This window comes from Aaosphaeria arxii, assembly GCF_010015735.1.
Source record: "Aaosphaeria arxii CBS 175.79 unplaced genomic scaffold BU24scaffold_2, whole genome shotgun sequence".
Taxonomy (NCBI): Eukaryota; Fungi; Ascomycota; class Dothideomycetes; order Pleosporales; genus Aaosphaeria; species Aaosphaeria arxii.
Genome location: NW_022983475.1, coordinates 614,988 through 636,768, shown reverse-complemented (window position 1 = coordinate 636,768; position 21,781 = coordinate 614,988). Strand labels below are relative to the sequence as shown.

General features: G+C 51.3%; 6 protein-coding genes across 6 annotated transcripts; 2 read left to right on the top strand and 4 right to left on the bottom strand.

Annotated features, from left to right (window-relative positions):
• Window positions 1-962: 962 nt before the first annotated feature.
• On the bottom strand, window positions 963-3,091 carry BU24DRAFT_418293 (uncharacterized protein). The gene has a single exon (XM_033526946.1). The coding sequence runs from the start codon at window positions 2,629-2,631 to the stop codon at window positions 1,417-1,419; it is 1,215 nt and encodes a 404-aa protein (XP_033387084.1). The 5' UTR covers window positions 2,632-3,091; the 3' UTR covers window positions 963-1,416.
• A 1,972-nt stretch (window positions 3,092-5,063) lies between these two features.
• BU24DRAFT_405502 (uncharacterized protein) lies at window positions 5,064-5,994 on the top strand (the record flags this gene model as incomplete). Its single annotated transcript, XM_033525703.1, has 4 exons — window positions 5,064-5,153; window positions 5,289-5,330; window positions 5,363-5,442; window positions 5,517-5,994. 4 exons carry the CDS (start codon window positions 5,064-5,066, stop codon window positions 5,992-5,994), a joined length of 690 nt encoding a protein of 229 aa, XP_033387083.1.
• A 4,838-nt stretch (window positions 5,995-10,832) lies between these two features.
• Window positions 10,833-12,581, bottom strand: BU24DRAFT_341460 (threonine synthase-like protein; the record flags this gene model as incomplete). Its single annotated transcript, XM_033523275.1, has 3 exons — window positions 10,833-11,831; window positions 11,884-12,474; window positions 12,525-12,581. The coding sequence occupies 3 exons, from the start codon at window positions 12,579-12,581 to the stop codon at window positions 10,833-10,835; spliced, it is 1,647 nt and encodes a 548-aa protein (XP_033387082.1).
• Window positions 12,582-13,841: 1,260 nt separating this feature from the next.
• On the bottom strand, window positions 13,842-15,397 carry BU24DRAFT_104107 (uncharacterized protein). Its single transcript, XM_033520730.1, has 2 exons — window positions 14,628-15,397; window positions 13,842-14,577 (listed from the first exon to the last, which is right to left on the bottom strand). Exons 1-2 carry the CDS (start codon window positions 15,111-15,113, stop codon window positions 13,879-13,881), a joined length of 1,185 nt encoding a protein of 394 aa, XP_033387081.1. The 5' UTR covers window positions 15,114-15,397; the 3' UTR covers window positions 13,842-13,878.
• A 1,706-nt stretch (window positions 15,398-17,103) lies between these two features.
• On the top strand, window positions 17,104-20,170 carry BU24DRAFT_104098 (uncharacterized protein). Its single transcript, XM_033520729.1, has 3 exons — window positions 17,104-17,801; window positions 18,117-19,034; window positions 19,088-20,170. Exons 1-3 carry the CDS (start codon window positions 17,305-17,307, stop codon window positions 19,920-19,922), a joined length of 2,250 nt encoding a protein of 749 aa, XP_033387080.1. The 5' UTR covers window positions 17,104-17,304; the 3' UTR covers window positions 19,923-20,170.
• Window positions 20,171-21,495, bottom strand: BU24DRAFT_104079 (DNA-binding protein). The gene has a single exon (XM_033520728.1). It carries the CDS (start codon window positions 21,333-21,335, stop codon window positions 20,418-20,420), a length of 918 nt encoding a protein of 305 aa, XP_033387079.1. The 5' UTR covers window positions 21,336-21,495; the 3' UTR covers window positions 20,171-20,417.
• Between the last annotated feature and the right edge of the window lie 286 nt (window positions 21,496-21,781).

Below are 21,781 nucleotides of genomic sequence, written 5' to 3'. Positions count from 1 at the left end.
TTAATTTCTTCTTCCACTTTGATAAGGTTCCTTTTTCTTTTTTTACTTCTTCTTGTGTGTGAGAAGATACCACAATCCCTGCCTTTCCTTTCTTATTCCGGATTTCCCATTATACGGTAGTTTTCCGTAGACCAGTCACTTAACGCGTGTTACTATGTATGTATGCCCACGGAGTTGGACACACACACACATCCCTCTCTCTCTTATCAGAAAACCCCCAAAATCCGACGGCCGGACAAAATCCCTCTCCCCTCTCTCTCTATCCCTCGAAAGTAGGTGTGGTCGCACCAAATATTGTAATTCCCACCCTGTGTTACCCCGTCTGGTGTGCGGAAAAAAAACGCCACCGTCACGCCGCGCCCCCTCCCCCCGGCAGGGAAAAAATAAATAGTTAGGTGAGTGGAAAAAGGAATGGTTATCGTTGTGCAGCAGGAGGTTAGGTGTTTGAGACAAGTCCAGCCCAGTCCGGGTCCGGACGTATACGCATCCCCCATATGTCCCTACCTGACCTAAGGTAATGTGCAGGTGGTTATGTGAGGTACGGGACGGGGATCGGCGAGGAGTTGCGTTGTGTTTCACGTTTCGCCATGTGGGAGTTGCATGCAGGGGGGGGGGGCGAGCGAGAGCGTCGAATGCTTTTTCTTTTGATCGACGAACGAGGGACGGGGGAAGAATTGGTGGCGAATGGTGAGTTTAGTGTTTGGGATTTTGGTAGGTGTGCCGGTTGGGGGGGGTCTGGGTGGTTGTTCGTGGGTTGGTTAGTAGGTATGTGGTGGATCACTTGGAGGTAGCAAAGAGCGCGATACTTTAGATATATAGATTGATTGAGCGATGATAGGCGACTAGATAGACTGAGTAGATAGGTAACGATAGCGATAGCGATGATAATAATAATAAAATGAAAGCGAACTGGTATAAAGCTAGTTTTGACCGCGAGGTCCCCATGGGATGTAAAGGGTATACGCCCATATCTAGAAACAAGCCGATAGACAAAACCATTGTTGTAAAGAAAAATCGCTGAGAAGCCTGTCCCAGAACCAGAAATGAATCCCGTTTGAACCGTAAAAGAAATAGAAAATCCGACTGAGAGAAAGGAAAGGTATTGGGGTATTTGCAAATGGAAAAACCTGTTTAGCCCGCCCGAACGATGCAGTATCCGTCCCGTGTCGTGGAACTATAAGTACATTTTTTGGGACCGTCCATGAGCGAATGCAGCGATTACAATTAAAAATCAAACAGGAAGCGCACGGGTATCTCGCAGTAAGAGCAAGGAACAAGTGCAAAAATAAGGAAGCGCAAACCGATTCCCAGATGAGTTCTCCAAGGCATAAATCCTGATAGTGGTAACAATGGCGTTTGATGAGGTTGGGTTGGTGATGGTAGGAGGGAATAATGATGATCGTGACGGCCAACTCCCTAAGCAGAGGGGTAGCGAAGGATGTCTTCGCAGTTGGCGTCGAACCGCATGCCCCAGAGGCGGGCACCGGTCATCCACTTCTCGAGCTTCTCGAGTTGCTGGTCGCGTCCGAACAGGGAGTCGACGAAGTCGAGGCCACTGTTCTTGCCCAGCGATGCTGGCTTCTTCTCGCCCGTCTCCTTTTGGGCGAGCTTCCACATGTACTCCTCGCATGCCTTGAGCATCTTGCAGAAGCGGTCCCACAGACGGTCACCGCTCTCGAGGAAGTCTTCTACTAGTTCGCGACTCTCCTGCTTGCGAATCTTCTTCATCGTCTCTTCAGCCCTCTTGACCTTGCCGGCGAGCTGGATGAGCAGGAGCCAAAGCTCTCCTGCCATTTCGGAGATGGGGGAGGCGGGTTCGGAGTGGTGGACGGCCCAGTCGTAAATCCACTTTCCAAGTGAGTTGGCGTCGAACACGCTTCCTAGGAGGACGATGGGTTCTTCTGTAGGGTCCCAATTCTTATACGAGTAACCAGCGGGAATACCGGCGCGGCGCGCATCTTCTTCGGTGGCCTGGGGCTTTGGTCGCGCGGCGGACTGTCGCTTCTCGGGGGAGGGCTTGGATCCACCAGAGTGGGATGCGCGACGCCTGTTGCTGCTGCTGGTGGTGGTCTTCTTTGTGTCCGTGTAGATTGGCATCTGGCGATGATAATACCCATTAGCATCCACGTACGCCTCGTAGCGAGCGTACTGTTCGTATGGCGGCGGCGGACTTTCGTAGACGTATTCGTCATCGTAATAGACCTTGTTCACATATCGCCTTTGCGATTGCGACTGCGAGGGACGGTGCCTCCTCTCACGATTGAAGCGCTTGAGAGGGGGAACATCCGTATCGCGCCGGGGCCGGCTGGGCCGAACGTAATCGAAACCACCACTTACATAGTCGGGCGCACGCTGCTGCGATGCATAGTTTCGCGGCGAGAAGCCATCGTACTGGGCCCCTCGAGGCGATGCATACGAAGAGTATTGCGGTGGCACAGCATTGGGAACGGCGTGCGAAGCTCGTCGGTGGTGGGCGCTGACCTTGGGCGACTCACGGGGCGAAGGAGTAGCCGTGCCATATCGTGGAGAGTAGTAGTTTGGTGGCGGAGGGTAGTTGCTGGAGGAGTGGCCATGGAAATCCCCTGGGGTCCACCTCGGCGGAGGAGTCTGGTATTGACTTGCGTAGTTCATGGCGTTCGTGTGTTCGACGTCGATACTCGGTCGATGGTCGTTTTTATGAGGTTGTTTCTGTTTTGCTATAATGGTTGATTGATTGATTGATGGGTGGTTGTCGTGGGAGCGACGACAACGAGATAGTCGGACGAGATGGGAGACGAAAAGAAGTCAGGCCGATGCCTGTTCACCGTGGCGACTTCAAACCGTGGGATTGTGGTCGTTGGTAATGGAGAGATGTGGAGAGGAAAGGAGATGGTGGTGGAGCAGCAGCGAAGAGGGGAAGGGAAACGCTGTTCTGTCTACTACACATTGGGTATCTTGTGAATAGGGTTCGACGTGATGCTAGAAGGATCCAGAATTGAGGATCCTAAATGCCTAGATGGGAATAGGCAAGAAATGGTAATCGTGAACTGCTGGAGTATGTAACTCCTTTGGATGAGGCGAAAGAGTGTGGTGGTGATGGGTGGAATATGGTTTGTAATGGGGTTTGATATGTGTGTGTGTCGAGGTGTGCGCTCGCTCTCAAGAGGCGAGAAAGAGAGGACAGCGGGCGGGCGTGGTTTTGAATGCTGCAGGCAGGGCCTCAAGCAGGTTCAGTGGGCGGTCCCCCCTCCCTAACCCCCCTTCCCAGTCCTAAGGAGTTACCCCTACACAGTCAGTACACCCTACACCCACCCCCCCCCAGTAACCGTAATAGCCCAGGATGGCCCAGGGCAAAAGCCAGTTACTACTAGGTGGGCTCCTAAAGTGTGTGAGTCCCACCGTCCGCGCACGGCAGAAAGCGAAGTTTGGCCCTCTGAACCGTGCCTCTCCTCTCAAATTACTCTATTACGATCCAACTATAACTCCCTTACAATTGTATTGTAATCCGTATTATATCATATGACCGTAATCCTTGGTAGACACACATTAATCCTTGACTCTTCACCTCTTCACGCTGTTGACTCTTACACCTTGACACACAGTATGAGCCACCCCTAAACCCAAATCACATTTCATCTCATCCACGATCACACCAAACTGCGTAAAAGCTATTTAATTTATCCTCTTCAATAGCTCCCTACTTCATCGTACTGTAACGGAAGATCATTCTAAACCTCCCTTTCTTCCCTCTTCACGCCTCCCAACCTTATTACCATGACTTTATGTGTGTATTACGCCCCCCCGGCCGGCCCCATCAGCGCCCCTCCCACCCCTACTACCCCTGTCCATCGATTGCATTCCTGCTCCACGGGTCAGCTAGTCATCTTAGCGTCCTTCTTATTAGTCCGTACTCGGTTAGGCTATTGCTGTGTAGTTGGTCACTGTAATTTGCTGACTCCCTTCTCTTCCTTCCATACATCCATTCACCCATGATCCATCCATCAATAATCCATCAATCCATCAACCCATCCACTATATCGGCCCTATCAAACACCCCTGGTATGCTAATTATCATCCTCAAGATGGATACTCATGCGTAACCGACGAATGCTCTGCTCAACACACACAAACACAAGAGAGTAATATTATACATCTGACTCTATCCCTACAAACAATGACTCCATACAACATCTCCATTGCCTTTTCGCCTCTTCGCCTCGTCGGACTTCAGCCTCATCATCCTGTCCCACGGAGTAGTACATACGTCACCTATCAGGGTTACTCATACTCCCATCCAGACATCCTGTGTACAGAGTACATTCCCGAAGGTGACTTCGTTGTCTATCCCAATCGAGTCATTACTGATCATCTCACTCTGTCACCGTATTTCCCTTCGACACAGAGCACAGCCAACCATTGATGCCTAACGGTCAAAATTGCGGCTTCTCTCCCTGCCTGCCTAGGTCAATGTACGCATACCGCATACGCATACGCAGAGATAGACGCAGATGTTAAGAAGTGGGCCCTCACTATCTATCTTGATTGTGGGTAAGGTGAATCGAACACAAAAAATACACATGTTGATTACCATGTTCTTTTCTTCATTCTACCCTTAATCCCGGGCCCTGATCCGCTCGCTCACAAAGCAAAACAAAGCAAGTGCCAATCGTCCCGTCTGGAGGGTTCGAGCGTCACAGAAGAAAGTCAGTGGGAGCCATGGCAGTGGCAGGGCAAAACAACATCTCAGCGTATCACAATTAACGGACGCTCGATTCCACTATTGATTCCGCCCGTCCTCTCACCTCCGCCCTCGATTCTCTCAAACTTCTCCTTTTCCGCCGTAGGAATATTATGTGGATCTGTGTAATACGACGGAAACCGTGCCACACACACATTCGGGCAAATCTGCTGGTTACAATGTCACAATATCATCGCGGCCCTATATTACCAGCCATACAAGTATACCTACAATAGCACGCCAACCACACCATAAAACATTCATACATGCAGGACTGCCAATGATTGCAACGGACGCAGGTCGTCTCAGCTGCAGGCGTTCGGTGCTCGTTTGCTTCCTTCTGATAATGCTCATGATCATGATCATGATTGTCCTGGGCGGGTCTGTCAACAATGCAGACAGCGTGTCGTGTCCAGCGATTCTCCCTGCTGGCAGCGTAGGTCCACTTTTCCCAACTGCTCTGTTGCCCCTCTTCAATAGATATGTCATGGCGGGCACTTTTCAGTCTTTTTGATCCAATGACGATCGGAGGACGAGCAACATCACCATATCAAACGACCTCAACCTGCAGGTTCTCATCGACAACATCCCATACGAACAGAGTGCTCCGTCTGTACGTCCTGTGTACTTGCACAGTACATGCAGCACTCGGCCCACACCTTTCCTGCTGTGCGCGCTGAACAGGCTGTGGCTCCAGCGTATCGGTCACTCGTCCTACCCAGGATGTAGGTTCGATGGCACAATACCAATAACAAAACTCGTATGAACTCTACCGTGTGTCACTGTACGGTGTAGGCAGGTTACTCTTCCCTTCGCCCAATTCCGTCTGTGTGGGCGGCGCCGGTAACTTCGGTGGAAGCTCACGGCGACCAACCCTTCTCGGCAACCGAGGGATCAAAATAAATCAACTGCTCGGCGTCCCGCACCCGCGCAAGCACCGTCTGGTGGTAAGGTTACCAGCATCCATGCATCGATACGATACAGGATTTTGGGCGCTGATGAATTTCCCAGCTCGGCGCAACCTTCCTCGCGTCCCTTCTAGCCTCAGAGACCGTCGTCGCGGCAAGCGGGCAAGCGGGCAGTCTACGGTACCGTACCAAAGTAAATTTCCTGGAGTAATTAGAGTGGAGAAATTCCTCCACCGAAACGCGTACTTGTACGGAGTACTTGGAGAGTACACAATACAAGAAGCAAGCACCGCTGTCCAGTCAACGGCCGCCCAACCGTCTCGCCTGGCTGAGTTGACTGCTGGGATGCCCTGCCCACCGTTACGCTGAGCCGCACTCTGTTTTGTTGCCCGCTCGGTGCTCCATGTGCGCCCTCAGCGAACGAACGAGAGAGAGTGCCTCCCGTTCGGCTCATTCTGTCTCCTTTTGGCTGTGCATGGCTTGCTTGGGACGACGGTTTGGCCGCCCAGCAATCTCCGCGTCGAGGAAAATTTTTCACCATAATGTCTCACAATATCTCGAGGCATGCTGCTTGGATTATTAGATCAATGCTGGTCTAATTTCACTTACCGCAACTCTGCACTCGAAGGAAGAGGAAACTATCCTCGCTGCTCGAGTGGGCTTGTCACTTGTAATTGACGAGCACCGCGGCCGTATGTATGGACGGCGAGAGGTCCACAGCCATCCATCATGCAGCAACACGGCGCTGATTCGCTGGGGAGGACTGCGAACAACACACAAGTCCTCACCGTGGTATAAAGCGATCTTCCCGCTCACAGCTCACCTTGCCCGGAAGCAGGAATACTGAACCGTAAGGCCCAGCGAGTCCCAGCAATTCCCAGGGAGCGCATACGTTCACTGGCTAAAACGGAACGCCACCAGCCGCCCTCTGCATGAAGGCAACATCAGTGCGTCGATATAGCGTCGCCATAGCGTAGAGTGCACGCAGAGTGTTCTTGTTTCTGCCGTCACTCTGCTCCTTGTAATCTTGTACGAAATCTTGGCACACAATCGGTTTTTATTTTTTGGAATATTTGGATCCGTCTTCCGCTTCCCCTATTGGCCTGACTCGCATTGTATCCTGTCTGTATCCTGTTCTCATCCCTGTGGCGCTCCACGGTTTGGCTTCCTACCGACGCACACTGGCACACAATACACAAAGAGTGTCAAAAATATGCCCTGCGCTACCAGCGACAACTCATCTTGCATCAACTTTTTTTTATCTCGAGTGCCAGAAATATTTTCTGCGCCTGCTATGACTCTTACTCTTCACTCTCAATGACGGGTTTGCTTCCACAGGATTGCATCGACCCGCTATGCGATCGGAGGGACTAGACAGACAGAGACGTAGACGTAGGTCTCGCCTCTAACAGGCAATGGGCAGCCCCAGCCCTATAGGAGTGACGCGGCCCAATTCAGTTTTACAGTTTTCTAAGCGCACATGGGAAAACAAGACCCCGGTCGCAGGGAAGCGATGCGATGGCATCGATTGCAGCGTTGCGGCATCACCGGGAAGACACGCCCACGTTCGAACAATGGCCATGGATTGATGGGATGCAGCCGTGGCTGAGTATGGTACAGCGCATGCGATTGCCATCTAGCTGCGTCATGCAAGCTTCTGCGAGTCTCACGATCCCAATGATACAGCTAAACACCTACACCGATACACCGATACAACGACAAGCATTCGGTTGTTGTCGTCCAGTGGACTTTGGCCTCCATCTAGCGCGTTTACTCGGATGCCGTCCACAGCTCTCGGCAGGGTCTTCAGCCACACTCGCGGCATGGCACCTCACAATTGACTCCTTTTAGTAAATATTTCACCCTGTGGCGATGCACCGCCTCAATTTCTCGAACAAATCCAAGCTGAATACACGATGAAACAGGCGCGAGTGGCCAGCTCGAAAGAGTAGGGTCATGTCCTGTGGTCGAATCGCCTTCGATTTCTCGGCCACACCGTACCTAAAGGCCACGATACAACATCTTCGCCTCTCGCATTGCCATTACCTGTAAACGAAACATATCATGCGAACACTATTGTCACTCACAATTCGACCGATGCGGACGAAACAGATGCGAGCACAAGCGAGAGCGAAGCGAGTGCAAGGACTTGACCGCTCTGAAATTGCCCCTCCAGCTCTGACTCCCAATAGTCACTCATTAATCTGTTCAAACATTTCTAACTTTAACCAGGTGATCCCGTCACCTGAAAGATTGTACGCGCTTTAGATAACTACTGCCAATATCCATGGCCATCTGGAGGCAATATTGTTTGTTGTTCGTCGCCGTCGCTGCACGATGCCATCACATATAACTATCTGAAGCTGTGAGTCATCAACTCAGGGGCCAACGCAGTATGCGATATCATACTTGTCGCAGTAACGTCTGAACACGCCTGATCGGGTAAGTTGATTGGGCAACCATGATTGCGTTCGCAGGCGCAGGTTCATCATTTGCGTCATTGCGCTGTATTCCGATCTTGACGTACACGTATTGTGGCACTCTCGTCGTTTGCGTGGCAGCCTCCAGGGATCATTCCTGATAGCTGCATTGAGGCTCTGTTGATGCCTCTCAAACGCCGCCATCACGGCCCAATGAGAATTCGAGTAATCTAGATTCGTTTCTATCAACTAACGATCATCGCAGTCACCGAGACGGAATATCAAGAATCGTAACCTACCTTCGATTGCGATGCCCGTGTATCAAATAATTATATTTCGTATCATATACTCCATATCTCTTGCTCATCCGAAGCAATAGTTAAACGAATCAATCAAATGATCAAAACCCCTTAATCCCTATCCTCCAACCAACAAACCTCATCACTCATCACTCATCACAGTCACACATTCTCCAATCCACGTCCGACCTTCTCTTCCCAACACCATCCAATAACAACCTCCAATCCACCTCGCCACCGTCCGTCGCCCTCACACAGACTCATCTTCCCCCATCTCAAGCACCACAAACCCCCCCAATCGCCTCACATATCCCACATCCTCACCCTCCCTCCCCTATTCCCATGGGATATATCATGTACCCCATTCAACCCGATCGGCACCGTCACGATGACTGTCCTCCGATCGATCCATCACAGCGATCAACGAACGCCACAGTAACCACTAACCCCCCAACCCCCCTATTCCCAGACCTCACAACTGCTGCTGCTGCCTAGCATGTCTAACAGGCTAACCCCCTCAGCTTTCCCCCAAGATAGGCATGTAACCGATAGGATCGAATTAGACTGTCCGCATGAATCGGTTCCTCTAGGCTTCCGCGACGTGATGGGCGGTCTAAAATACGGTTGCCTGTTCTTATCCCTTACTCCATGGGTTTCTGCGTGGGCGTGGGTGTGATTGGGGGTAGGCCTTATATTGGTGAGGATGGGGGGGTTTGGATTGGCATGTGATGGAGAAAAAGAGAAGGGAAAGGAGGAAAGGGAAGGAAAAAAGACACGGGTCTTGGTGGTGAATGTTACAGTGTCTTTTCCGACTTCGATAGGGCAGAAGTCGCATTCTCGAAAAAGAGTGAAAGGGGAACCGGTAATGGGGAAGAATGGCTTGAAGAGGGGCTCTGGGGTCTAACGCCAGGGTATGATCTCTCGAATTATACCCTGGCTCTTAATGTAGGACTTCAATCATAATCAATTCGTCCTCCACATTTCTTCCTGCTATACGTTCCGTACTCCAAATATCGTATCTTCACACATGATCACGATTTCCGTAACCGTGTCAACCCATCAACCATATTTCGTCTCGTAGACTCACATTCATGCTATGATATAAAGGCGAGGATCTCAATCATAAGGTAACATTACATTCGACGGTATGACTGTTCACGCATCGTTCCATGTTCTCTTCGTGACACCTCTCGACCCCGAGATGCCTTACAGTGTTGTGTTTCGGAGCGCTTTGTTCAACAAGACAAAGTTGTTGATAGAAAGCGCTTCCTGCTGCCGTTGCTATATTATTCCATCAGTGCACGATATCTCATAGACTTTACACTTCGTATATACCACATAGAAGCAAGGGTATCCATCGAAAGATGGTATACTGAGCGATGATATATCCATTCACATATAATTCCCACACCCTCTTCATCCAACCTTTACCCCTTCGTCTCTTCACTCCTAAGCGTCCGGGTGCTCTCTATCGAAAAGAATGTACACCCGATGTGAGCGCTTCATAAACCAACATTGCCAATGTTTCCGCCATATACATACAAAAGTACGTGTTAGGAACTTTCCATCCTGATTCCCCTATCCGTGTTTACACTTGCACTTGCTCTGCCCTCAACATACCTTGCTCTTGTCTGCCCGGTATCGCGCTACACGGGATGGATGAAGTGTGTTATGACATACCACCGATCTCTTCCATCACACTTTCACGGGTTGTAGGGGTCGATCTGCTATCCTATCTCGTCGGTAGGGAGTCTCCATCAACTCGCAACTTACACTATATGACCCACTGCAAATGCATACGTACTGAAACCCGTACATCCCAACATCAAGCAATCGCTCATTCTTGTATCCTCGACTAGATCCCTACAATTCATCGAGTGGCTTTTCGTGTGACCGTTTTCCCGTGCTTAGAACCGACATATCAAGAAATCGAAGAAATGCGTCTCCCACTCTCACATTTAGATTTTCAAAAGGAAAGATATTGTGATAGTAATTTGTATACGATAGGAATATTCGGGAGAAGTGTGCTAAGATTTTTAGGGTTTTTGAGTTTTTGGTCGATTTTTTTATGTTTGTCTTTTATTGTTCTGGGGTTGGAAAATACACTCAGGATTGATAAATAGAAATACTTTATATTAAATCCCCTGTTAAAAAAATAACAGGGAGGCTATAAAGTAATTCCAAAAAAAAAAAATCAATCACAAGAAGGAAGCCCATGATGCCACAATAGTACTCAAAGCAGTAATGTGTCAAAGAGAAAAGCGACGTTTTTTCATTTCCCAGCCAGGAAAGCTCATTCGAGTCTATCTATTCTAAATCCAATGACCACCCCCTGTACGTAACAATGTCATTGAAACCATTGCGTATAGGATCATAGCCCGTCAACTTCGTCCATGTGCATCTAGCCCATGTGCATCTCATCTGTGTCCACCTCGTCTGTGTCTACCTCGTTCATGTCTGTCCCCTCCATCAAACAGGAATCAAGATTTTACTTCTGTGCACTCTCTGCAGCCTGAAGCTCGGCCTCCACCTCGGCGACGACGACGCGCCTGACTCCCTCCCAGCCGTCGGACTTCTTAACGTGACTGACTCTCCTAGGCTTGTCTTCGAGGCCCTTGAACTCCTGCGGCTCGATCTTCTCCCACGAATATCCCTTCTCGCCCTGAAGAGCGTCCTGGACGGCGTTGCTGAATTTCGCGGGATGTGCGGTCGAGAGGGAGATGTGGTGTGTGCTTGGCGGTTGAGCGTCAGGCTCCTCTGCGGATCGAAGCGCTGCGGCGACACCGATGGCGGAATGGGGGTCGAGGACGTAGTTGGGCGAGATGGTGGTGAAGACGTTGGCGATGGTGTCGAGCGTCTCCTTGTCGCTCACGCGGTACGAGGTGAAGCTGACCTTGGCGGCCTCGAGGATCTTGTTGTCGACGCTGAAACCGCCCTCGCTCTTGAGCGCATTCAACCAGGATTTTACGTGGTCGCCGGCCTGGGCGCGTCGTTGCGAGACGGCGTCGCCGTTGGTGCTGTAGACCTCGTAGGCGAGGAACCAGAGCAAGCGCTCGAAGTTGGAGGAAACGAGGATGTCCATTGCAGGGCTGAGCGTCTCCTTGACACCGTCTTCGTGTGCCTTGACGCCATCGGCCGGTTCGCCGCCCAGAGCCTCCTGTCCATACACAGGCTTCTTCTCGTACTTTCCAGTCTGCCAGAAACGGTGGAGAATATCGTTCTCATTTGTGGCAATGACGAGCTTCTGCGAGGGAAGACCCATGCGCTTTGCGAAGTAACCAGCAAGGATGTCGCCGAAGTTTCCAGTTGGGACGACGAATCGCACGGTGGAGGCGGGGAGGAAGGAAGATTGGCGGATGAGTTGGAAATATGAGTAGAAGTAGTAGGTGATCTGCGCGAGGATACGGGCCCAGTTGATGGAGTTCACGGCGGCCAAACGGTGAGTCTTGTTGATCTCCGGGTCGGCAAAGAGAGCCTTGACAAAGTCCTGCGAAATCGTTAGTCTTGAGAACAGATCGACGAAGAAAGTCGAATCATACCTGGCAATCGTCGAATGTGCCATCCACAGCCAAGTTGTGCACGTTTGCGTCCAAAACCGTGGTCATTTGGGCCTCCTGGATAGCGCTGACCTTGCCGTGTGGGTGCATGATGAAGACGGAGACATCCTTCTTTCCGCGCAGACCGTAGATGGCTGCGGATCCAGTATCACCACTTGTCGCGCCAACGACGGTCAAATGTTCCCTTCCACGTCCAGACTTGCCCTGATTCCTTCGAACGAGGAAGTACTCGAACAAGTTACCCAAGAATTGCAGCGCAACGTCCTTGAAAGCGAATGTAGGTCCGTGGAAGAGCTCGAGCAGGTGGATGTTCTTCTTCGCATCGAGGGTGACGGTGGGGGTGACGTCCTTGGTTCGGAAGGTGGAATAGCTCTTTTCTATTATTTGCTTCAAGTCCGCAGAGGGGATCTCTGATGGGGAGATGTAGAGAGAGAAGATTTCGTATGCGAGGTCAGCGAACGAGAGATGCTGCCATTTCGATGCCCAATCGGTGGGCAATGTGGGAATCTCCTCGGGGATGAAGAGACCGCCATCGGAGGCAAGACCCTTGAGAACGACGTCTTCGAAGGAGAGCTGGTTGATGTCAGGTTGTGTTAATTGAAGCAATAGTCGATACTACTCACGTCGTAGGATCCTCCTCGGGTGCTGAGGTAGCGCTGAGATGGGGTGTGGGAAGGCATTGGATCGTCAAGCGAATGAGTCCAAAAGGATGGTATGATACTGTGTAGTGAATAGTTGGGATGGTGGTGTTGACTGTTTTGGATGTTAGATGAGTGGGGGAAACATTTAATGAGTCTGCAAGCTCCGAAATGCGGCTAAGGGTTGCGCATACCTTGGTTCTAGGTACACTGCCGCAAGTGCTGACAATTGATGGACTCTGCGCGCTCAATCACGTTACGATGAATTCTGTGACTCAATTGCAGAAGGATCAAAAGATGAGTCGAATGCTCAATATGGATATATTATTGTGGAGGTAGTGACTCGGCGCAATGATGATGATGCTGGAGATGGATGCAGACCCCGCGGTCAGAAAATCATGCCCCACCAGTGGCCAGTAACAATTGATGAATTAGGTCAACCTTTGGGACCAACGGTAAATGTATGGTACGGAATGGCACAATGAATGGTTCTGACGTCTTGTAGCTATGCTTTGCACAATTGTGTCTGTTATGCAGTGTATGGGTAACCAATTGCCCTGTGCCTTTCTAGTGAGTAACGATACGGGCAATGAAATGAGCGTGAGAGGTGGTTATTGGTGGTGATGGAGTCTGATGGAGTCACTTCTTGATACAAAGAGTACAAAGTGAGCCCTGCGTTGAGGGAATCCACCTGCAAGCGTAGCACAAGCCATCGGAGCATCATCGGCGAAAGAATTCTTCCACCACGCTAAACCCCATCCAGTCCCTCAGCCGTGCCCTCGCAAATTTGCACGCCAAGGTAGACACGTGACAGACACAGCACGGGCCCTCCCCATCAAGTATAAGAGCGCGCCGTCCCCTCACACTCCTAGCTTTTTTCTGTAGTCCGACTTTACTTCATAGAATCATTTCTACAGTCGACTTCTCATCACTGAGTACCTCAACTCAGCTGCATGATCCCAATCCGGCTGATGAGCTATACCCTCGGCGCCCCAGAGTGAGGCCTTTTATGCAGGTGGCTTCGGCTCCTGTGGCGATGATCTCTCGTTAGCTAGAGCTTTGGATTCGTCCGGCTCTTGGTTGACAGGGCGCTTGAGTGGAGGCTGACGGACTTGTCTTTTTACTGTTTTTCATCAAATATGTCTGGCTGTGCTGGATGTTTGAGGAAGGACTGCTCCCATTCCGTTTGTCAACAGCGAAGCTGTTTGAACGGCTGTCATTCAGATAGTAATCATGGTTCTCGATTGGGAAATACTGGGTGTTGATATCACTTGGCTGGAAAGCATGAAGAAGTTCTTGTTCTACCAATTTCTTTTTCGACCGGCGGTTCGGTCATTCATCAGCACCAACCATACTTCTCGTTCCCAACCCAATCAATCTTCTCACTAATTGGCCCCTCATGCTCTGGGTACCACATCAAGCTGGCTATGCTCTCCCTGTCCCTGTGGATAAGTTTCGCACTTGAGTCCAGTCGTTGAGCAGCTTGCACCAGCGCAGGGCTAGGATTCCATGCCTCAACCTCCTCTGCCTTCCATTCCTCTGCCTGATGCTGTGCCATCGAAAGGAGTGACGCCAACGCCGCAACAGTCTCCTCGGTGGGCGCCTGACTCTCTTGATCCTCAATCACCACCCGCAGGATGTGCAGAGTATTCCCCTTGGCCTCGCTCGCATTTGAGTTGTACCACATTCGCGTCCAATAGCACCACACGCGCTTGCCTACCTCAGATCCCACCATCGCACCTTTAATCTGTGGTGCTTTTCCATGCAGTTCAGTGCCTACGAAGTTCTCTCGAGCGTGATGCCACCTGATGGTGTCGATATCCGGCAGCAACGCAACAGCCGTAGGACTGCCCTTTGGCCGCGCTTGGAAGCTCTTGCGGAGCAGAGCCTCATCCAACTTGCAAAGCTCCTCCAAATCGCCCTCATGTAGCGGCTTCGCCTTTGGCAATCCTGTAGGATCCACCGATGGCGATGGAACCCCAGGAATAGAAATGTGCGAAGAACTGAAAGGCTCCCAACCGTAGTCGGCATAGAATTTCTTACAAAGTCACTTGGTTGTAAAATCAAACAAATTTAGTATAAACTCACCTTGCCGATATCAGAGAACAAGATAGAAAACAAACACTCGTGCTTCTCGCTCGTCTGATGCGTCTGCAACACCTTCCCCAGCTCCTGCATCATCCTCTGGGCATACTTCCTCCCCCTCAGATGCGGCGCACAGAAGACGCTCCCAATGCCATGCGTGATCGTCTCCTGCGTCTTGCCATCCTGCCACACGAGCGCCTTCTTCCTCAGCGTCTCACAGCTGGCGAGCGGCAGCCTGGCGGAGGACGTGGGATCTAGAGGATTGCTCTTCGCGTCCTGATCCACTAGGATCCAGTAGGTGATGCCTCCGTCGCGGGTGAGCGCCTGCGACGACAGGACCTCCTCGCGGCGGAGATAGACAGGCAGCGAGAGGGCGCCCTTCCATTCGGAGCCGTTGAGGTTGAGTTGGATGAGTTTTTCTTCCTCTGTTGGGTGGACGAGGGCGAGGGTTGGCGAGGTGCCGTGGGGGGGATCAACCACGGAACCCATTATCGCTTGAGATGTCGGTGGAGGAATATTGATTGGATGACCCGGTGGTTTGGGATTGTCTATGAAACTTGGGAAGGTGAGACAATCTATGGAGCCTTCATGTATATATATCGAAATTCGATCGAATACAGCAGTGATGATTAGGATCGGTCCAAAATGAACAAAGGGAACTAAAGAAGCGAACGAAGGAGAGAGATAACGAGCACTTCAAATACCCTCAGCGACCGTCTTACAGACTTTCCTAGAAAGCATCAACCTAGGCAATTAGTGGATCCCCCACAGGTTCCCATTATCATGAAGCCCACTAGTCCCTTCCCCACAGTATCACCATTCAGGTTTTGCCTAGCCAGACGAGCGAATCCTGTGCTCCGTACGGTGCATCTGTGATGGCATCGTCGGCGGATTCCATCTGCACGTTCCGATGAAGGCCGTGGCAAAGCGAACCGGTCTGACCTCACTCGGGACGGTCATGTGCGGTGATTAAAGGCTGGCGGAGGGGACGTCTAAACTATTACATAAATAAACGTAGTGCAAGTCGTTCCGCTCGCGCTTTCTGAAGGAGCCTGCGACTAAGGCATGGAACAATCGGTCGACCTATTATGGAAGATAAGGGCTGTCACATGGATGCTGCCACACACGATCGCGGGGATCTGGTTTATTTGGTTTCTTTCAATGCTGCCTCTTGGGTAATCATTTGTTCGAGTATTGAGGCTCACGGGTGGTCTGTGCACCCTTATTCCCTCGTTAACATCCGTCCAATCCCTGCCTGAAGCAAAAAGTAAAAGATAACGAGGAAAAAGGAATGAGACCGAGAGACCGAGAGAGTGTATCAGAGTAGAGTGTGGGATGTATGAGAGTTTTGTAAGTGTGTAAGAGGTTGTAAGTAAGTACCTAACACTGATCTTTCGTCTTGGATGCGTCCCTTTCATTATTCAATTATTACTCTAGAGCATAGTTATGCAGTACTGGATGAGTACCTACCTGGTACCAAGTACTGTGTGCCTACATAGGTATGTTCGCAAGTAACTCCGTAGTTACTAGTGGCTATGACGAGGACGATTCCTGATTGATCGACTGCCTCTCCTTCGTCCATCCCTCCATTAACTCCCACTTCCTCCTTTCGTCCCCAGCTCCATTCATCTACCTAGGAATTATGTATCGCCGTGTCTCAGACCCTCAGTGTCGCATTTGCTCATACTGTCTGTGTCTTTGACTGCACACCGTTCTTGCAGAATGACATCGCGTATCATTGGATCGGCAGCTGAGCTCAGGCACGACCTCCTCCGACTCTAGGTGTCTAGGTGTCTAGGATTCTTCACAGACCAAGTCGCCTGATATACACACTGACAGTACTCCGTACATTATACTTCGTTCGTTGTTCCCAGCGCTTCACCCGCCCAGCGAGCGTTCCTTTCCCCACGACGATTCCTTAAGAGGACAGTTCGTGCAACCTGCCTATTTGCGGTGTTTGCAATAATCATTCCTTCCTCGCGACAGTCCTCTGCTTCTCTTCCACCAGGATCGAATGCCCGCATCCTTCCGGGCGCTCATCGCATTCTCCATCCGTACATACACTAGTACAAGACAATACAGCACAGGGTTTCGATCTCAATCGTTTCCTCACAGCCTGAAAAAAAAAACACATAAAATCCCGTATGCCTCTTGCGCGCTTGCTCTGTGTTTTAGAAATAGTAGGGCGGCCGCTTGCTCGCTCTTTACGCCCGACCGACACAACAACGACCGACGAGGCTGCAATCCAACCTTACTCGCAGTGATTGACGCTCATTGATTTACTCTCCTGCACCTTGCTTGCCTCTCACTTCTTTCGCTTCACTTCGTGAGTCGCTCTTTTATCGGTCATCTGACCATCGTCCTTCTTTCTGGAGTAAATCACTCTTTCTACCGTAGGTGGGTTGCTCTCTTTGGACGCTGCTGCCGTTCTCACCTTCACTCTCTACAACCCCATTTCAATCTACTGCAAGTGCCACCTGTGCCGCAACCCTCACCCTCCACCCTCCAACTTCCACAACTTACAGATTCCGAACACAGCCGGCGGAGAGTACAAGAGGCGATCCAAATCGACTACTTTCGCGCTCGTTGTGGCCGACATTGCTATATCAAACTCACTTAAAATTAACCATCAACAGCGACGGCGTAGTAATTGGACGGCGAGATAGCATCTACTGGTCAAATGTGGTCTGCGGCGTACAGAGATGTCGTCGAGCTACTTTCAGAAGAGGAAGGAATCAACACACCGAGACGGAAGCCAAAGAGGTACCGACCGGATAGTGCCATCACAATCGATTCAGGATCAGAATTGGAGGATATCGCCTTTAAGAATGACACGCCCCTTCGCGGATCCCCACCTTCACAGCGGCCTTCGCAAGCAGCAGTCAGCGAGATTGGGGACATGCGTCCGTCCATGTGTCTTCAGAAAATCGTCGAAATCTTTCCAGACATCTCAAAGAAATATGCACTTGAACTCATCGACAGACATGGGGTCGGCAGAAGTCTGTCCCAAGTTGCCATGGAGAACCTTCTGTCTCGGATTATTGAAGGGGGAAAATATCCCAAAGAGGAGGAGGAATCCCATTCCAACGATAAGAAGAGGAAGAGGGCTAGTTCTAACGACTCTGATACGGAGGGCTCTATCGAATCCATTAAATCACCATATAAATACTTCGACGCGTAAGTGTTCTTCCTTTCTCATCGTGTCAATTCGACTGCATCAGTTCTACACTACCAACTTCGTCACTCTGGCTGTGGTGAAATCTAATATGGGTCTTGGCATGGCGAAGAGCGTACGGCCAATTCATCGGCAATTGACCAAACGGGCATGCTGAGCCATTGTTACGGTTACGCACCTCAATTGTTGTTAGACGCCGCCATCGGTGCGGGTTGCCAAGTCACACGCATCTTGTGTTGGGACACAACCACTTGTCACTTCAATGACTGTGGCTATCGCCATCTTACATAGTTGATACGACTGACACGTAACAATAGGTTGGACCTGTTGAAAGACGAATTCCCCGCGGTTCCAGCACTGCATATTGAAAAGACCTGGCAAGCGATGCGTTCACTGTCGGCCACATTCGCTACTCTGTCGGCCCAGCTGCGAGACATTAATAGCCCCTCATGTGCTTTCCGCAAGCTGAAAAAGGCCCGCCAATCTCGTGGATACGAACGCAAACTGCGCGAGAGAGGTGGCCCGGTGACTCTAAAGGTCATAGACGAATTTGATAGTGCCCGAAAGAGAGCGAGGAAAGAAGAATCGAAGCTGCTGAGAATACGACAGCTAGAGGAAGCGGAAGAGAGAAATTTGAGCATGGCCAGGCAAAGAGGCGAAGTGGGAGAATGCCAATGTTGTTTTGCGGACTTTCCTTTCAACAGGATGACTTGCTGCAATGGCGACACAATACATTTCTTTTGTCGGGACTGCACGAAACGCTATGTGGAGTCGGAAATTGGCAGTATGCGATGTACGATTGTCTGTTTCGCAGACACAAACTGCGGGGGCACATTTCGACGTCAATATCTGTTGGACTCCCTCAGCCAATCCACCTTTGAACGGTTGGAGCATCTGCAACAACAGGCCGACCTCGCTGCTGCAAACCTAGATTTTCTTGAGGAATGCCCATTCTGTGACTTTAAGATGGAATGCCTTCCTATCGAAGTTGACAGAGAATTTCGGTGCGAGGCCCCGAAATGCAGGAAAGTCAGCTGTCGCGCATGTCAGAAGGAAACTCATGTGCCAATGACATGCGAGGAAGCCAGAAAGGAAGAAAAACTAAACCTCAGACACACTATCGAGGAGGCAAAGTCGCAAGCATTGATCCGAAAGTGCAATAAGTGCAGTAATCCGTTCATCAAGGAGTATGGCTGCAACAAGATGACGTGTGGCAAGTGCGGCAATATGCAATGGTAAGTTTCTTTCGACCGAACAAGCTGTGCTCGAAGCTGATGATTTCTACTAGCTATGTGTGCTCAAAGAATGTAGCGGCTTACGATCATTTCGGGGGGGAAGGGTGTCCTTTACACGATAACATCGAAGAGCGACATGAAGAAGATATACGCAAGGCTGAAGACGAAGCCATGCGAAAGATTCGTGCAGAGAACCCTGACATTACTGAAGAGGATTTGAAGATCCTATCTTCAGATCGGGTCTTGAAAGCGGAGGCAGAACGGAAACAGCAAGCCCAAGCACGACATGACAATTTCCGCTTCCACATGGATGGCAATCAGCTCAGAGCTCGTGAGGCGCTCTTCTTGGGAGGTCCTGTAGCAGGAGCACCGGCGCCAGTAGCTGCCCGACCTGCTGCTGCTCGTCCACCACCACCACCACCACCGCCGCCGCCGCATCCATACCCAGCAGTACAGAATGGGCAGATACCGCACTATGTACCAGTTTGGCCGGCCTGGCCACTACCACACATGGTCCAGCCTGTCGCTATGGATCCACAAGGAATCCCGATTCCACAACCCCCGCAACCTCAGGCCCATCACCTGCATCCCACAGGCGCTCCTTTATACCCCAATGCACCACCGAGATATCTACCAGGGTTCCCTATGGACGACAATTATGCTGTAGCGTATGCAGCCATGTATGGCGACGGATTGGTTCGGTTGGATGATGTCGTACCGCAAGGATATCAGGATGGAGCTTATCAGCCTGGATACCAACAGAACGTGGCTCCCATACAAGTGCCACAACAGAATCATAACCCTCCGCAGCAACCACAGCAGATGCACCAGCAGATGCACCAGCAGCAGCAGCAGCAGCCACGGTGGCAGCCACGGTGGCAACGGTGATGAGGAGAGCCATTTCGATGGCCATAACAGTGAAGCGTCATCTCCAGGGCGAAAGGACATACTAGAGGAGCGTTGGTGCTCGTGGGCTTGACAACACGACAAGACCCAAGTCCTTTCAAGGAAGCAGCTCTAGTGCAAACATTTCTACATATTCATGGTGTACGGAGTAATTTTGGGTGTTTTTCGAATGGGGACTATGTGGTTAGAGTTATGGATGGAAAAACGCATGGCAGCAGTGGCAGTGATACCCTGGAGTTCTTAATTCCTTTGTCTAGCTTAAAGAAGTATTAGTATCGAATCTTACTACTATTGTAAGAGTGGATGGAATGATAATAAATATGGAGCATGGGTTTTGCACCGCATCATGTCGCGACGGTTATGGAGGAGCGGCGATTGGGTATCCTAGACGACGATACCAGGACCGTAACATCGCGGTGACCAGTATAGCCTCATTCATCCCATCTTTGCGACCAAGCTCCCAAGGCCATCTCTACATCACTTATCCCCGCCCTCAAACTTCGCCCTCCCCTCCTCAACCCACGTCTCAAACTTGAAAACCCCCGCCTGCACCGTCCTAATCGGCGTGACCCTCACACCCCCGAGATCCCCACCCTCTCCCTCCCCCACTACCTCGCTCTCCCCAGTACCAGTACCAGTACCAGTACCACTCCCCGCGGCCCCCTTCCTCCCCGTCCTCTGCAGACTCTCCTGCGCGGGAATCCAAACCCCCTGCTCCGCGCCAGCCCTCCCCCCAATCGGCGGATCCACCTCCGCATCATCCCTCAACTCCATACTAACATTGAACCCGCACCCCTTCGGCAGCGGACCAAGCCGCGCGCACCGCGTGTGCAGGCTGATGAGCGCGGCGCGGTATTGCTCTGAGAGGTTGGCTTCGACGTCTTTGTCTAGCGGCGTCGCAGACGCTTTCGGAGGGGCGTCGTTGGAGGAGGAAGGATTGGAGAGGGAGACGCCCGGGGAGGAGGGGCTGAGCGGGTCGCGCGCGAGGTCGATTTCCCGGTCTCGCTCGCGGGGAGAGATGACGGGGAAGCGGGATACGTCGAGCAGGAAGCGTTCGAGGATTTTGGGGCTTCCCTGTGGAGCTGCAGTCGTCTTGCCTTGGGGACTGTTGCTGCCACCTGGGGGTGAAGGAGGAGGGGGAGAGAGGTGGTAGATGACGATTGCGATTCTCGCGACGGTGCCGGCGAGGAGTTCGGAGTGGACGGCGGAGACGGCGTCGGCGATCCAGGTGCAGACTGCGGGGTGTCGGGACTGGTGGACGGAGGTGTTGTGGAAGCGGGAGGGGGCGAAGGTGGCGGGTGGGTAGAGGGCGCGGAGGTAGAGGAGCGTGTGGATGTAGCAGGTTAGGAAGTTGGTGAAGTGCGTGAGGGTTGTCGTGTAGGTTTGTGATGTCATGGCTGCTGTGCTATGGTGTGTTCACCGTTGGTGTTGAGGTTGGACGTTATGAGACGTGACGTTCCGTGTAGGTTCACCGTTGGTACGAGGGTGGTGAGGAGGTTGAGCAGGTAGAGAGTTGCTCTTCTGCTGTGCGGATCGCGTGTAGCATTATCGTGATGTCTTGTTTTGAAGAACGGTGGTTGTAGAGGAGGTGGTTACAGCTGGAAGTGTTTGGAGGTGCAAGTCGTTAAGAAGCTCCAGGTCGATAACGCGTCAATTCACCCGACAGCTCCAAGCCAAGACTTCTCATCCATACACCGCCCACATTGCTCTTGCTATGGCTATGGGTATCGCTGGTATTGCAGTCAAAATACCGCCGATCGTGTCCGAATCTTCTGGTGGTGAGGGGTCAATTTTTTTCCTGTTGGCCGGGTTGATCGTGCCCAACGTTTTCACTGGACCAT